Here is a 17,574-nt window from a genome sequence, read left to right as displayed (position 1 = left end):
CATCGACCAATTATTCTTTTCCCCACCAAGTCGGCTCAGGGATTCGAACCAGCGACTTTTCAGTTACTAGCCCAACGTTCTTAACCGCTATGCTACCTGCCGCCATGTACATATTACCTCAACTACCTTATACCCCTGCACATTGACTCGGTACCGGTACTCCTTGTGTACAGTCGTGGCCAAAAGTTATGAGAATGACACAAATATTAATTTTCACACAGTCTGCTGCCTCGGTGTCTTTAGATATTTTTGTCAGATGTTACTATGGAATACTGAAGTATAATTACAAGCATTTCATAAGTGTCAACGGCTTATTGACAATTACATGAAGATGATGCGAAGAGTCAATATTTGCAGTGTTGACCCTTCTTTTTCAAGACCTCTGCAATCTGCCCTGGCATGCTGTCAATTAACCTTTGGGCCACATTCTGACTGATGGCAGCCCATTCTTGCATAACCAATGCTTGGAGTTTGTCAGAATTTGTGGGTTTTTGTTTGTCCACCCGCCTCTTGAGGATTGAGCACAAGTTCTCAATGGGATTAAGGTCTGGGGAGTTTCCTGGCCATGGACCCAAAATATTGATGTTTTGTTCCCCGAGCCACTTAGTTATCACTTTTGCCTTATGGCAAGGTGCTCCATCATGCTGGAAAAGGCATTGTTCGTCACCAAACTGTTCCTGGATGGTTGGGAGAAGTTGCTCTCGAAGGATATGTTGGTACCATTCTTTATTCATGGCTGTGTTCTTAGTGAGCCCACTCCCTTGGCTGAGAAGCAACCCCACACATGAATGGTCTCAGGATGCTTTACTGTTGGCATGACACAGGACTGATGGTAGCGCTCACCTTGTCTTCTCCGGACAAGATTTTTTCCGGATGCCCCAAACAATCGGAAAGGGGATTTGTCAGAGAAAATGACTTTACCCCAGTCCTCAGCAGTCCAATCCCTGTACCTTTTGCAGAATATCAGTCTGTCCCTGATGTTTTTCCTGGAGAGAAGTGGCTTCTTTGCTGCCCTTCTTGACACCAGGCCATCCTCCAAAAGTCTTCGCCTCACTGTGCGTGCAGATGCACTCACACCTGCTTGCTGCCATTCCTGAGCAAGCTCTGTACTGGTGGTGCCCCGATCCCGCAGCTGAATCAACTTTAGGAGACGGTCCTGGCGCTTGCTGGACTTTCTTGGGCGCCCTGAAGCCTTCTTCTCAACAATTGAACCGCTCTCCTTGAAGTTCTTGTTGATCAGATAAATAAATGGTTGATTTGGGTGCAATCTTACTGGCAGCAATATCCTTGCCTGTGAAGCCCTTTTTGTGCAAAGCAATGATGACGGCACGTGTTTCCTTGCAGGTAACCATGGTTGACAGAGGAAGAACAATGATTCCAAGCACCACCCTCCTTTTGAAGCTTCCAGTCTGTTATTCGAACTCAATCAGCATGACAGAGTGATCTCCAACCTTGTCCTCGTCAACACTCACACCTGTTAACGAGAGAATCACTGACATGATGTCCGCTGGTCCTTTTGTGGCAGGGCTGAAATGCAGTGGACATGTTTTTGGGGGATTCAGTTCATTTGCATGGAAAAGAGGGACTTTGCGAACTGAGGCAGCAGACTTTGTGAAAATTAACATTTGTGTCATTCTCATAACTTTTGACCACGACTGTATAGTCTATTTTATTGTTACTATTTCCTTTTACTTTTGCAAATTTTTGGTTCTTTTTAGCGCCGAGTTGTTGGGAAAGTGCTCGTAAGTAAGCATTTCACAGTAAATTCTACACCTGTTATATTCAGAGCATGTAACATACAATTTGATTAGATTTGAAAATGCAAAACCCTGTATGGGATTATTGTTGGAAAGGACAAAAGCTAATTTATTGTACTGTCAGAAGATGGCAGCGTGTGTAGTAGAACAGAGACAAAAGGGAAAAACACATCTGAACCGCACCCACCAAGAATTTCAGGATAAAGGCGAGGTGAGGCTGCTATTATTTTATTTTTGGAATACGGTCAGGATTAGTCTCCTGGTATCATATGAACACATAAGACATGGAATTTTTTTTTAATTTCAGGAAATGTGCACTAAAATTGCTAACTTTTCTCCACTCAATGACATAATGTGTAGAATTGCAGAAAATGTGCTTTTAAACTGCACATTTTTCTCTGTCAACAAGAAGGGTGTAAACACTTTGGTGTCGCGTGGGCTGTGAGATGGGGGTTTGTTACTACGCCGATCATTTAAAAAATATATATTTAACTAGGCAAGTCGGTTAAGAAAAAAATCTTATTTACAATGACGGCCTAGGAACAGTGGGTTAATTGCCTTGTTCAGGACCAGAACGACAGATTTTTAGCTTTTCTGCTCGGGGATTCGATCTAGCAACCTTTCGGTTACTGGCCCAACGCTCTAACCACTAGGCTACCTGCCGCCCCAATGACTGACTATATATCCATCCGGACCTTTGCCACCTAGGAAATTTGTGTGACTCGACCATCTAAAATAGTGCTTGGGTATGTACCACTGCTGTAAACCTACAACTCATACACTACATGTCCAAAAGTATCTGGACACCCCTTCAAATTAGTTGATTTGGCTATTTCAGCCACACCTGTTGCTGACAGGTGTGTAAAATCTGGCACACACCTATGCAATCTCCATAGACAAACATTGGCAGTAGAATGGCCGTACTGAAGGACTCGGTGACTTTCAATGTGGCACCGTCATAGGATGCCACCTTTCCAACAAGTCAGTTCGTGCACCAGTCAACTGTAGGTGCTGTTATTATGAAGTGGAATTGTCTAAGAGCAACAACGGCTCAGCCGCAAAGTGGTAGGCCACACAAGCTCACAGAACGAGACCGCCAAGTGGTTAAGCGTGTAGCGTTTAAAAATTGTCTGTCCTCGATTGCAACACTCACTACCAAGTTCCAAACTGCCTCTGGAAGCAACTTCAGCACAATAACTGTTTGTCTGAAGCTTCATGAAATTGGTTTCCATGGCCAAGCAGCCGCACACAAGCCTAAGCTCACTATGCGCATGTGTCGGCTGGAGTGGTGTAAAGCTCGCCGCCATTGGACTCTGGAGTAGTGAAAACTCATTCTCTGGAGTGATGAATCACCATCTGGCAGTCCGACGGACAAATCGGGGTTTAGCAGATGCCAGGAGAACGCGAGCTGCCCGACTGCATAGTGCCAACTGTAAAGTTTGGTGGAGGAGGAATAATGGTCTGGGGCTGTTTTTCATGGTTCGGGCTAGGCCCCTTAGTTCCAGTGAAGGGAAATCTTAACGCTACAGCATACAGTGACATTCTAGATGATTCTGTGCTTCCAACTTTGTGGCTACAGTTTGGGGAAGGCTGTTTCCTGTTTCAGCATGGCAATGCCCCTGTGCACAAAGTGAGGTCCATACAGAAATGGTTTGTTGATCGGTGTGGAAGAACTTGACTGGCCTGCACAGAGCCCTGACCTCAACCCTATCGAACACTTTTGGGATGAATTGGAACGCCATCTGCGAGCCAGGTCTAATCACCCAACATCAGTGCCTGAACTCATTAATGCTCTTGTGGTTGAATGGAAGCATGTCTCCGCAGCAATGTTCCAACATCTAGTGGAAAGCCTTCCCAGAAGAGTGTAGGCTGTTATAGCTTCAAAGGGGGGACCAACTCCATATTAATGCCCATGATTTTGGAATGACATGTTCGACGAGCAGGTGTAGATCATTGTAGTGTAAATCTTTCCTAGCCTCCTATGCCTCCCTACATTCTGTCCCTAACACTTAAAACAAAAACTGAAACTAAATAAAATATATTTTATTTTTTTAACTGAAACTGAATAGAAACTAGTGAATCATGTCTGAAAACGAACTGAAACTGAATATCAAATAAAAATCTGAAAACAAATGGGGGGAAAAAAACAAATAGAAAATCACAACTATAATAACCTTGGACCCAAGAGTTTGGTCTGCTTTTTGCCATGGAAATTGTTTTGCAATACAAACACCACAATGAGTACATACACTTGTGGCTGCTGGGGCTGTGGAAGAGGAATTGATGAGCCTTTGTTAGGCGTTGAAAAATGGACACCTGGTAAGCCAAGGTCAACACTGGTGGAACTGAGGTAGTTTGGCCAGATCTGAGGCCCTTGTCTGGATGAGAAATCTTAAACGTGCTCCCATTCTCTCTCCCTGCTATGCAAACAATTACCTCTCCAATTAAGGGCTGTTTTAACAGGTGCCAGCGTCAGGGCACAGCCTCGTGCACACACTTCAATCTAATAATCCAGACTAATTTAACCATAAACCTGCCGTGAGAGAAGGGAAACAGCCATTTCCTCACTGCCATCGCCCAACAAGCCATACACACTCCTGCTCACCCCAGTGTGTGTGCGCGTGTGTGTGTGTGCGCGTGTGTGTGTGCGCGTGTGTGTGTGCGCGTGTGTGTGCGTGTGCACACACATTCATCTGTGTGTAAGTATGGTTGACTCAGGTTTAGTATGGCGTGTGAGCGAGTAGGACAGGATCAATCTGCAGCTTCCTGTTTTATCTTTTCAAACCGACCATCAGTTGAGTTTCTCCTGACTGACTGGTCCAAGGGTCACAGCGCAGGGGAAATCACTTCCTGTCCCCCTATTCAGAGACTGTTCTCTGGCTTCTGAGTGATAGAACTTCATTCGATATGGAAACCTGTATCTCATTTGATGTTATAGGCCTAGGTAGCTTCATTGGAAATGATTAGTGTGCATTGAAAAGCAGTGCTGTTACCTGCTAATTAGCTGTCCTCTTGGATGTATCTTTCTGAACCACTTTCTCTTATTACACATTTGTCTGACTCCTACGTCATACGTTTCACTCTTGTCTGTACTGTGTATTTGAGTCGGCACCGTCCCTGCTCTCCACAATAAAAAGCATTACTTACAGCTTCTGCAGCGCTTCTTGCCAAACAGATCCCCAAACACAAGCAGTATGTTGACAGGAGAGATTAGGTTTTCCTGCCACGGCTTGCCGAGGGGGCGGAGGCCCCTGGTTGAAAACACGCTGCTCAAAGCCACCCAACTGCCTCTCTCATTACCCCCCCCTACCAATATCAAAGGCGGCGGGGCAGGACTATTTGAACAGGTGATTGCCATTTACATCTGCTGACCCCTTTGGCTGTGTGCCAGGTAGTCAGTCAGGCAAGCAGGTAGGCAAGTGTGTCAGCCAGTGTTTGTGTCAGAAAGCTACTGTAATTTGTGTGGGACATCACGCCTGATGATGAGGGATGTTGACATACAGAGGACTAGGGCTAGCCGTAGCTACTTGGCTAACGTTATAAAATATTATTGTGGATTTGGAAGATATATATTTTTTTAAATGTACTAATCAGATTTGAATGTTAATATTCTGGCTTTAGATTTTTCATGTGCATTGAGTGAAGTATGTTTTGGCATTCTGGAGCATATGAAGTCAGACAATGAGCTGGCAGCCTTACGAGGATTAACACGCTTGAATGACTTACATACGTACTCCGTGGAGATCGTAAGAATGTAGCCCTCATTGTCCTCAGGGACTCTCCTCAGCAGCTCAGTCATTTGCTTGAAAAAGGTGTTTACTGTAGCTCATCCAGAAGGGCAGCATTGGTGTCCGCGACATGGCCGGCTTTCCTTTTGTAATCCGTGCTACTTAGAAGCCGTGCCACATACGCCTCGTGTCCGACCCACTGAATTGTTCCTCCACTTTGTCCCTATACTTGTCTCGCCACCTTGATCAATGTGCGTAGGTTGTATTTGTGCTGTGTAACCATACTGTTGTCCCTGCTCATCTTGCCCTGTTTATAAGCAGCATGTCTCTTCTTCAATTTCCTGACAAGGCTGCCATCAATCCACATTTTTTTGATTTGGGTGAAAAAAAAGTTGAAAGATGCCATTGACATCGCATCCTATGCCTTTTTTTATGAATCCGGTGACTGAGTTGGCGTATTCATTGATGTTCTCACCAGAGGCAACCCGGAACATGTTGCAGTCCACGTGATCAAAACTGTCTTGGAGCATGTATTCTGATTGGTCTGACCAGCATTGTACTGACCTGACAGCCGGAACTTCCCTCTTGAATCTTTGTAGGCGGGGGGGAGCAAAATGGAGTCATGGTCAGATTTGCCGAAAGGAGGACAGGAGGGCCTTATACCTGTGTTGAAAAGAAGTGTAGCAGTGGTCAAGCATGGAGTTTCCGCGAGTTGGATAGCCAATGTGTTGATACTAATTCTGGAGCATGGTCCTCTGATTACTTTTGTTAAGGTCCCTCACGATAATGAAATCTGCAAATGAAGATCTTTGATTAGCATTTTTGGTGTCAGTTTGGGGCTTGATGTACACATCCGTGGGAATAATCCCTGAACTCTCTTGGTAGGTAAAAAGGGTGACATTTAATGACTGAGATTGGCCTTCCTCCATGTTACCCCCAAGGCGCTGAGCCATTCTCCCAATCAATGTAGGGAGACTGTTTGGAGGTGGGCCTCTCTGGGTGACTTGACCTGTGGTTCTATGTCAATGTTATTGAAGATAATCTCTTTGTTTAAATCTCTGTCTACCTCATACTTAGAAGTACTCCTTTTTACCCCCAAAATGATCAATTGAATGACAATTGTTACTTTCAATGCCTCCTGAAACTCACAATCTCTTCTTTTCTCCCTCTCTCTTAGCGTGGTACGGAGGGCTTCTGGAAGTCAGTGGCCCGTTACGTCCCGAAGGAGCCCACAGAGATGCGCATCCTCAACCCCTACTTCATCCAGGAGGCTGCCTTCCAGTTCATCGGCCTGCCACTCAACAATGGTCTCATGGGGAAAGGGGTGAGTGACACTCAGACAGAAACCCGCTCTAGTTGGATAGAAATATAAACGTATCAAACAATTTCTGCATTGGAAGGTTCTGAGATGAACCATCAGAATGTTGGCAGAACCCATGTATGGTGCTATGTAGACGCTTGAGGAAAGTATGATGTCCGTCACCTGGTTTATGGTTGATAAACTCGGTTTGCAGTCTGCACGCAAACACGTATGCAGACATGCATTCACGCATGCAGTACTTGGGGCGGCAGGTAGCCTGGCAGTTAGGAGCGTTGGGCCAGTAACCGAAAGGTTGCTGGATCGAATCCCTGAGCTGACGAGGTAAAAAATCTGTCATTCTGCCCCTGAGCAAGGCAGTTAACCCACTGTTCCCCAGGCGCCGAAGGTGAGGATGTCGAATAAGGGAACCCCCCGCACCTCTCTGATTCAGGGGGGGTTGGGTTAAATGCGGAAGACACATTTCAGTTGAATGCATTCAGTTGTACAACTGACTAGGTATCCCCATTTCCCTGCAAGAGTGCATAGCCTCTTACTCACACCCATGTATATTAAGTTCAAGAATACATACACAGGCACACCCTGACAGACGCAATCCTTCTTTCAAACATTAACACACTCACACACATGCTACGAAACGGTACACAACCCATATGCAGCCCGGGAGTTGACGACCGACTGCACAGTCATAACCAAAGTGTGTTTGACACACTTCAGGCCCCAAACTCAAACCTCGCTGCCACTAGAACCCCTGTTCCTATGACAACCGCAGCAAGGCAGCACCTTGCCATGCCATCACAGGAAATTAAATCGTTAAAACAACTCTGCTAGATCAAGGGTCGGGAACCCAAGTGACAGGAAGGGACACTTCTTCAAATGTTCACAAAAACCTTGTGCTCTAGTAGCTGCATTGGATGAACCTCAAGATTCAGAGAGCGAGACAGAGACATTGGGCGCACCTGAATGTATTTCAAACTAAAGGAAACATAATTTTTTTATAGTTTGTCATGGAGCCACAAAGGGGTAGCTAAAGAGCCACATAAGGCTCCAGAGCCACACGTTGCAGACCCCTGCTCTCGATGTAAAGGAGAGATTTATGGAGGGAAAATGAAGCTTCGGACATATTACCTCATTAACTCCTCCTCATTTTGGTTTTGAGGGGGTTATCAGATGACTGTAGATTCTGGACTGCCACAGGCTCTACTGCTTTTCTTCTCTCGTTGGCACGTAACTAATCAATCAAACGCATTGATTGGCTTCATGAGGCCACTTACCTGATTTACCAGGACTATGGCTGGTTGATCAAAGGGAATAGGTTAGATAAAGACCAGCAGATGCTGTCACCCCTCCTGGACTGGAACTATGCAGCAGACTAGCTTGAGAGGCTGATGAAGTTCTACATAGGAGTGCAGGGGGTAGGGAACATGCTTCAACAGGCATTAGAGGGATGGGAAGGGGTACAAGGAGTGTGTACAGCCTTCTACCCTGAAGGGGCGACCACCAGGACACCCTTGGCTGAACTTTGGTGTACAGGAGGAACATGTGTGGAACATGTGGGTTGCCCTGGTGTTGGGGGGAGTTGTCTCATAATACTGATCAAGGCGGGATACAGCCTGACACATCCTTCCCCTAAAATGCCCGCCTGTCTTTCCCCTGATTAGTGCGGTGTGTTTGTATGATATGTGTGTTTGCGGGTTCACACAGCAGGGGGGGCTTAAGCTACACCTGCCCTTAGGGCTTCAAAATCAAGGTAATGATTTAGACCCCCCCTATCTCCTCCCCATTAGGCCCTAGGGTTTGAGGAAGTGGAGGTCTGCCCTCTCAAACTGCTGTGTCATTGTGTGGGTGCGTCTGTTTAAGCAAATTGTTAATCACTTTCAGCTCAGGACGAGTTAACAACTCCGGCCCAGAACAAAGCCAGGACAGGAAGGGAGGGAAGGGAGGGTGGTGCATACCTGTCACAGACTAGGGCCAAGATGGTGGCGGTAAAGGAAGATGAGGTTAATATAGATATTTTCAGTTTTTATTGCATTTTCAATGCTTTCTTTTACTATATACTACTGTTAGAGGTAAGGGTGTTGGCTTGTTTACACACTCTCATCTCCCCTAATAATAATGCTTTGTTCCTATAATGCACCCCAACATAAGATACGATATACAGGTAAATGCCAAAATAAAGTAACACCAAGATAGGGTGTTGAGCCACCAGAACACCTTCAAAGCGCCTTGGCATAGATTCTACAAGTGTCTGGAACTCTATTTGAGGGATGTGACACTTTTCTTCCTTGAGAAATTCCATAATTTGATGTTTTGTTGGAAAATGCTGTCTCAGGCGCCGCTCCAGAATTTTCCATTTTCCCGTGTTCAAATTGGGTTGAGGTTTGGTGACTGAAAGGCGCTGCATGGTCAATCCGATGTCTGCATTGGCCGTGCAGCATTTGGCCTCTGCATGCCTCCGGAGGCACCGCAATTGCACCCCCCCATGCTCCTTTGAGACCCCTCTTTCAAAGACTGAGATATCTTCTAGCCATGGTTTGTTTGTTCATTTGGTTCCTCTCTTCCTTGGATCCACAACACAGGACTTGTAACAAAACACTGATAGAGAAGGATTGTCACAAATAATGGTAGCAAAAATCATGGGCAACTGAGTGTTTTTATACGTGACCCTAAGCATGATGGGATGTAAATTGCTTAATTAACTCAAGAACCACACCTGTGTGGAAGCACCGGTTTTTAATATACTTTGTATCCCTCATTTCCTTAAGACTTTCCTTTATTTTGGCAGCTGGCTGTACTACACACTAAAGAAGTGACATGGCCACCTTTTTGTGCTTTTCCCTCTTCAGAACATTCCAACCCTGGGTACGGTCGCCATAACGATGGCCCTGCATAACTGTGACGAGGTGGCGGTGGCCGGCTTCGGCTACGACATGAACACACCCCACGCGCCCTTGCACTACTACGAGACGGTCAAGATGTCCGCCATCAAAGAGGTGCCTGTTTTTGTTGCATTCAAATCCACTGGAAATGGGACTTGGAGTGGTGTTTCCTCTCCTTGTCTACACGTGTCAAAAAAATGAAAAGGTGAAAATGCATTCTCAGTAGACAAGCCCACCTTACTGTTTACAGGAAAGTGCAGATTAGAGAGACTATATTGTCTCCCCCTTAAACCTATTAGGCTAATGAGGGTGTTATTCCATTTTCTGTGCCTTTTTTGATTGGCTCTCTCATCCCCCTCCTCCCTTTCAACTAGGACCAAATAAATGACCCCAAGATGGAGCCTTTTAATCCTCCACTCCCGACTGCTCAGTGTTCTATTATGCCAGATGTCACAGAGGGCAGCTGAAGTATGAACTCAGAATGAGAACCTTTGTCTGAACTCCCAGTGAACTCTTGTCATGTAATCAATGGAAACCTCATCTAGTAGGTCTATCGTCATTGGAATACTGAAAGACTTCCGCTCCCTCATGTCATGTCCTTCCACTGGTGGTAATATGCTGAGGTCACCTCTCAGGGGGTGCTGAGATGCAGTAGTATCCTTACTCACTGTCGGACTTGAACCAGTCCCCTCCTAAAACAGGGCTACTCAGCTTAAACTCAGGATTGATCCAGGTGCTTCAACTTTCTGTAGCTCGATGTGAAGGGACCGAACAGGAGTGCATGTAGAATGCCACATTGTTCAGTATGTCAGTACACACCATTCGTATGTGTTCTGTAGATGCCAGCATGTTAAAGAGAGCGGGAGGTTGTTAACGCGTCATCCTCTCTCTGACCTAGCTCGTCATCCCAGACCGCAAGGCCTGAAGACACACACACACACACACACACACACACCCTGGTGTTACTGCTCACATGGCACTCCTGGCCCTGCTCCCTGTAGTAAAGCAGTGAAACCCTAGCCATGGTTCTGTGTATGAGTGTCATCCGTCACAGAGTCAGGGCCAGGCCAATCCAGACAGGCCAGTGGCTCTCAGGAGAGGCTCAGCCCTACAGCCAGGACCCAGGCAGGGCTCTGGGGCAGCTCTGGGGCCCGGTTCAGCCCAACCCAGCCAGGTCCTCCCACTCTCAGGCCACAGAGCCACCCACAGGAATACCGGGCTCTGGTTACACACTGCCGACCAGACTGCGGGCCCGGAGCACACTGGGGAAGGAAACTGACCCAATGTGGCTCCACTCTCACACAAACAAACAGACACACACACTCTCACTACAAACTCACTTTTATCACTTTTATTTTAAAAAATAATTGGGGGGTCAATCAGCTTTAATATTACGGATAGATTGATGCTTCCATCAATGTAATTGTCTGCATCATTTCCAATCCCCATATATTTTTGGGGTATATAGATATCTATCTATTTATCTCGCTCTCCTCATTCATACATACATACACACTTTTTTTGTTTTGTTGAATATACCTTTATTACTCCCTGTAAACCCTACCACCCTTCCCCCAATTTGAGTAAACAATACCACTTAGGCTTCTACCTTCAGTTTATACATCTTATACACGTTTTACAGACAATCTATTTTACAATAGTTATATTTTGTTTGTTTTTAGTCCTTCCTCTATTTCTGATGTCCGTCCAGTTTGATTTCTATTTGTAACTGCTATTTCACAAAAGCTGCTTAACCTATATACATTTTACAGACCCCGTATGTTTTACATTGGTTATCTTATTAGTCCCACCCTTCCTCTCCATTCAACCCCTCCCATCTATCTCTTAACGCCATCCATTCCCAACTATTTTGCCATTTTTTTGGCACAGCTGTCAATGTTTTGGTCCTTAAATGAAACTGGTATATATTTTTATTTATCCCAATTGTCTTTAACCATTTTTGGTCTTTAAAACAGGGCCGACAGACAAGTTCCTTACTTTTTCCCCCTTCTACTTGCCTCTTCCATTTTTGTGGTAATGCTGCAATTAGTTGGTTGTAAATTTGGGTAGAGCAGACATTTCTATATGTCTGAATGACAACTCCACCAGTCCTATTTATGATATAATTTACAAAAATTATACTTTTTTGTTTTTTTTAAATCGAAAATACTTTACATTTTTATCAATTAGTATATTTTAGTTTAACTACAATATTTGTTGTATTATTTGTTTTGTGTTTTCAGGTGGATTAAACTGAAATTGCAACCAACTTTCTATGGCTTGTTTAAAAATAATGATATTTTTGAGATTATTTCGTTTTCAAATAACCGAAAGTGAGTGGTTGTAATCTGAATAACGGGAAAAAGGCCATTCTTGAACATGGGGTGAGACATTCTTACTAATTTACTGGAGAACCATTTTGGATTTAAGTATAACTGTTGTGTGACTGATGCCTTTAGTGAGAGGTCTAATGCTTTAATATTTAATCATTTCTGCCCTCCGAATTCATATTCATTATATAAATAGGCCCTTTTAATTTTGTCTGGCTTGCCATTCCAAATAAAATAGAATATTTTTAGTTCATATAATTTAAAAAGCAGGTCACTAGGTGTAGGCAAAACCATAAGCAAATAGGTACACTATGATATGACTAAAGAGTTAATCAGGGTGATTTTTCCACAAATAGACAGGTATTTTCCTTTCCATGGTAGCAAGATCTTATCTATTTTTGCTAACTTTCTATTCAAATGTATTGGAGTGAGAATTTCTTTCTTTCGGGATTTGTATACCGAGTATGTCCACATCTCCATCAGACCATTTTATTGGTAAACTACACAGTAATGTAAAAGTTGAATTTTTTTGTGATCCAATACGTAATATAGTACACTTATCCAGAGAGGTTAGAACAAGTATCTAGATCCTATATGAGGCTCTGGAGGGATTCTAATTGTGGTTTTAAAAGAACTTGAATCATCAATGTACAATGACACCTTTGTTTTTAAGCCCTGGATTTCTAGTCCCTTAATATGTTGGATCTAATTTTAACAGCTAACATTTCGATGGCAATAATAAATAGATATGCCGATAGTGGCAACCTTGTTTTACTCCTCTTGACAGTTTATGAGATGTAGACATTATTTACTATTTTACACCTAGGGTTACTATACATAACTTTAACCCATTTTATAAGAGATTCTCAAAAATTGAAATATTCCAGGCATTTATGTATAAACTCCATTCGTTCTTTATCAAAAGCCTTTTCAAAACCAGACCTGGTGTCCCTGATATTTCATAGTATTATATTGTTTCCAGTACTTGTCTTATATTGTCTCCAATGTATCGTCCATGTAAAAAACCTGTCTGATTATGATGAATAATATCTGACAAAACCTTTTTTAATTCTATGAGCCAAGCATTTTGCTAGGATTTTTGCATCACAACACTGAAGTGTAAGAGGCCTCCAATTTTTTAAATGGACTGGATCTTTATATATACACACCACTTGGATCCTGTTTCAGTAATAATGATATCAGACCTTGTTGCGTGTCTGATAATCTACCGTTAATATAGGAGTGGTTAAAACATGCTATAAATGGTCCTCTGAGTATATAGGGATGGTATGCCATCCAGCCCTGGCGTTTTCATATTAACTAGAGAAAACAATGCAGACATTACTACATATGACAATGCTCTTAAAACCAGTTGAAAGTATAAATGGTATGATGTAGAGCGTTAGAGAAGGCTGTTTTCATCCCTTGTTTTCATGCAGTGTTGTCTGGAATAGAAAACGAAACATTTCCTTCATAGGTTGTTGAGACCCAGTTCTTGTCTTTAACCCTGACCCCCACTGATCTTTGACAATCTTCTTGTTTCTCATCTTGTTCCCCTTCATCTCCCCAGTCCTGGACACACAACATATCCAAGGAGAAGGAGTTCCTCCGCAAGCTGGTGAAGGCCAACGTCATCACGGACCTGACCAACGGCATTTGAGTCTAACTGTCCCAGAGCTTTGCCTTTTTCCAAAAGAACCACATGACAGAGGATTCTGGGAATGAACCTGGATGGATGGATGGATGGGTGGGGGGTGGGTAGACCCTGGTGGTCTGCATACTGCCTAAGTTTTTATAAAGAGAAGATTTAAATGGACGGCTCAGTGGAGAGACGCACATACGTGCCTTCTGACCCAGAGGCTCCTGTGTCAGGAGAGACATAGGCCTGGATCGGACGTCTTCAGGACAGTCAACGGACGACCCGACAACCGGGTTTACCGTTTCAATACCCCTAAAAATCACGAACGGAAAAGTGGTATGGAAGAGGATGATGATGATGATGATGAGATGGAAGGCCCGACGGACAGCTGTAGAGTCGGATAATCTGCAAAAGAGAGGGTCAGATGGTTACAGCAGTGCCAAACGTACGTACCTCGTTACAAAGGGGGGAGCAGATGCCCTCTCCCTGTACTGCCTGAATGTATTCACAAAACAATGTAAATATCAAAGATTATTACCGTGCTTTTTAACAAGCTGCAGCAACCCCCCATCCGGGCATTGGCGAGCCTCCCTCCATCCGGGCATCAGCATACAGTACATATCCCACCTTAGACCCACACAAGGCCTTTTTTAAAACATCTTTGTCTCTCCCCCTTATCGCTTCCATATCAGCAGGCCTTTTTGAGGCCCTTTATTTTGAGATTCTCATTACAGATGTTAATATCCAGAAAGACAAGAGGCCTGGATTATTTTATTTAGGTTTAATTTATTTATAAATAGGCTGAGAATTGGTGCATTATCCTTTCCTTGTTCCAGTTCGCCACGATGTGCTTCCTCAATGACTCACTGAGGTGTCATTAGTTGTTGAGTGGATATCCCTCAAACCTGGGCTGAGACCCTAGTATTTCCAGTATGGCTTTAATATAAGCCCAAGTCCAAGTCAGTATGATCATTTTTGGCCCCACATGTACAATCTTTCAGTCAGATTTTTGTGTTGTATTATGAAATGTTTTTTTTATGTTTTCCTTTGTGTGCTCTAATGAACATGCCCAAGTATCACAAGATGAAGCCCCAACAGACCAGTATTACAAAGATAGAGAGAGAGAACCACTGGTCTGGGAATAGTGTTCCTGTACACACCCAAGTGTTACAGAATAATTTGCCACTTGTCCAGTATTCATGGAGGTGCATACTTACTGTACACCTGTATCCACTTATCTTCCTGACCATTAGTAAGGTATATCAGGGTTGTGTTAATTTGGCGAGAAATATAAGAAAACATACGAAAACGTTGAGACTGACTGGACTTCAAATGCTAATTTGTGTTCTATTGCAAAAGGTTTTAAATAGTTTTATTTTGTGTGCTGTAATGAACACTAACTTGTTTCAGAGAGGTGTCACTGATCTGTCTTGCTGTGCTCCCTCAACAAAACTTTCTCACTTCTGTTCACGATGGGAAAATAAAACAATATGGAGGAATCTTAACCTAGCCTACCATATTGGTGTTACAATACCTATCCAGGCCCTTCAAATTAGTTAGGGGAAAGTAGGCTTCTTTTACACAGGCAGCCCAATTCTGATATTTGTTCCACTAATCTGTCTTGTGAAAAGATTTGATTGGTCAATAGACAAATTAGTGGAAAAAGATCACAATTGGGCTGCCTGCGTAAATGCAGCCTTTGATCCCTTCCCTCCAACCTAGATAACAATCTTTCAGAAATGGAACCCTGCATAGGACTTTCACTGCTAGGGTACTAAGAACAGCTTACCAATGCACTACCCACCTGGCGAGGCCCACTCAGGCTGCGTTTACAGGGTTGGAGTCAATTCCATATCAAATATAGACAGGTTAAATAGTCAGTCATTTTCAATGAGGATTTTTTTCATTAATAAAACATAAATGTGTGTCCTGGATTGGGCAGGAATTGAAACAGAATTGACCCCAGCCTGGTCTGTAGGTAGAATGTCATTATTAGATCTGGAGATGACAATGACATCATACAGGAAACCTCACCATATCATCCAACAAGAGCGGTCAAAATCAGTCATCACCTTGCCCTAACACAATCAATCACTGGCAAGGTCGGTACAGATCAAATCACAAGTGTTACTGTTTCTTTTTATATATTATATGAAATCGAGACTTTGTCATATCTGCAACTTGTTAATAAATACGTTGACCCTTTTGTCGCTTTGTAAGGTGACTGATGGTGTATTTCTTTGTTTTTATGTGATCATACAAAGCACTGTCAACGGGTGGTCTATGCTATGCAGGCAACACTCTGCACCAAATGTAAGGCCTTTATGGGGTTACAAGGCCCTGGTGTTCTTTCCTGTTGTGCAGCCCTCATACTATAGCTCTGTCCATTATTCTGTTGGAGTTTATAGACTCCACAGGAAACGTAGTGTCCGTTATTCTGTTTAAGAGCTTATGGACTCCACAGGAAACAGTGTTAAGATGAAGAGGATGGGTCTAAGCGTAGAGAAGGATTTCCTCTAATTCCCTCCCACCTGCTGAGAGAGGGGAAATAATGGTTCAATCCCCTATCCACTCTACTTCCTTTCTAGCACTCTTGCTGTCTCTCACACTCATTCTCTCTCTTCTTCACCTGCCAAACCCATATGAGCATCTAGTTTCATTGTAGTGGCCCTGAGGGACCCATCCAAACCAGGAGAGACACACTGTTGCAGTGATACTTTAAGACCCACACACGTACATTAGCACACATATATGCAAACAGAAGGGGGGATGAGAAAGCACAGCTGCTGGTGCTGTAAGTGAATAGCGAGTGGGGGATACTGGAGCTCTTTAAAGGGCATTTGGTGCTGTTCCATCCTGCTGTTAAAAGGGTGCCAGTAACACCCGGCCCATTGCGCTGCTCTCCACCAAAACTCTGCACTGACAGCTCTGACTCCACAGACCTCACTGTCCTGCCGGCGAGCCGTAACAATGCTTCGGCTCTCGGCGGAGCCTGCACCCCTTCAGCAGACTCCCCTTTTATTCCTGGCGACAGGTTCTGCACTCCGCCTCCTCTCCATGGGCTTGGAATGGGAAGGCCGTGACCCCTAGGCTGAAACCTAAACTCCCGGTAAAAGTCGGAGTGCTGGAAGGGAAAGAACATGCGCGTGCACACACAGATGGGAGAACAACATCTGTCTTTCACTCGGTTTAATTTAGAGATGGAGAGCAGTCTCTCTGTCCTCTCTTTTTGTCTCTCTGACCTCACGCTGTCTGTCTTTGTACCCATCCCTCTCTTCGATCCATATGTAATCAGTGTCAAGGTTAGGACTTTTTAGGGAATACTGGATCGACCGTGTGACTAACGATCTCCGGAAAGCTTTTTTCCCCCCAATACTGTCTGTAATTGGCACCCCACTGACATTCACACATACTTTAGGGCTAAATATAACCATATTCTCAATTATACCGTATTCTCCTCGTCAGTATTTAATGTAATACTTTACAAAGAGTTGGTTCTTTAAAGTTTCCCCCTGGCCCTCGGTGATTAAAATGGCCACAACAGGAACCATTCAGAAAAAGACAGAGAAACATCTGGAATAGTATCGTCTGTCAACACTGGAACATTCACTAATTACCATTGCAGTGGTTGACGCACTACCAAGGCTTATGCATTCAAAACAACTTTTTATTTCCCCCAAAATACTATTAATACAAAGTGGCAGGGTTGGTTCGTTAGCTTTTCCAACCTTAAAGAATCCCCAATAGTGCTCATGATCATGGTGGGATTACAGCCTCGTAAACAAAGCCATACAGTATGTAGGCTGTATTTTATTGTCTGTTTGCATAAACACTACCATAAGTCTTGGGACTGCACACTTGAAATATCATTCATGAAATGAAAACACCCAGAGTAATTTCGTAAACTGAGGACTGAAATGACT

General features: G+C 43.8%; 1 protein-coding gene across 7 annotated transcripts in view; it reads left to right on the top strand.

The window, feature by feature from the left end:
• LOC106598945 (CMP-N-acetylneuraminate-beta-1,4-galactoside alpha-2,3-sialyltransferase) overlaps window positions 1-15,875 on the top strand; it is an 82,182-nt gene extending 66,307 nt beyond the window's left edge. For all 7 annotated transcript variants that reach the window (XM_045714532.1, XM_045714530.1, XM_045714533.1 and 4 more), the window contains 3 exons: window positions 6,663-6,809; window positions 9,650-9,796; window positions 13,583-15,875. In XM_045714532.1, coding sequence (XP_045570488.1) covers window positions 6,663-6,809; window positions 9,650-9,796; window positions 13,583-13,672 — 384 coding nt within the window. In that variant the 3' untranslated portion in view covers window positions 13,673-15,875. The remainder of the gene's footprint in view (window positions 1-6,662; window positions 6,810-9,649; window positions 9,797-13,582) is intronic.
• The last annotated feature ends 1,699 nt before the right edge of the window (window positions 15,876-17,574 follow it).

Source organism: Salmo salar, chromosome ssa03, assembly GCF_905237065.1.
Source record: "Salmo salar chromosome ssa03, Ssal_v3.1, whole genome shotgun sequence".
Classification (NCBI taxonomy): Eukaryota; Metazoa; Chordata; class Actinopteri; order Salmoniformes; family Salmonidae; genus Salmo; species Salmo salar.
The sequence above is the reverse complement of the archived record's forward strand: the minus strand, read 5'-3'. Positions and strand labels throughout refer to the sequence as shown.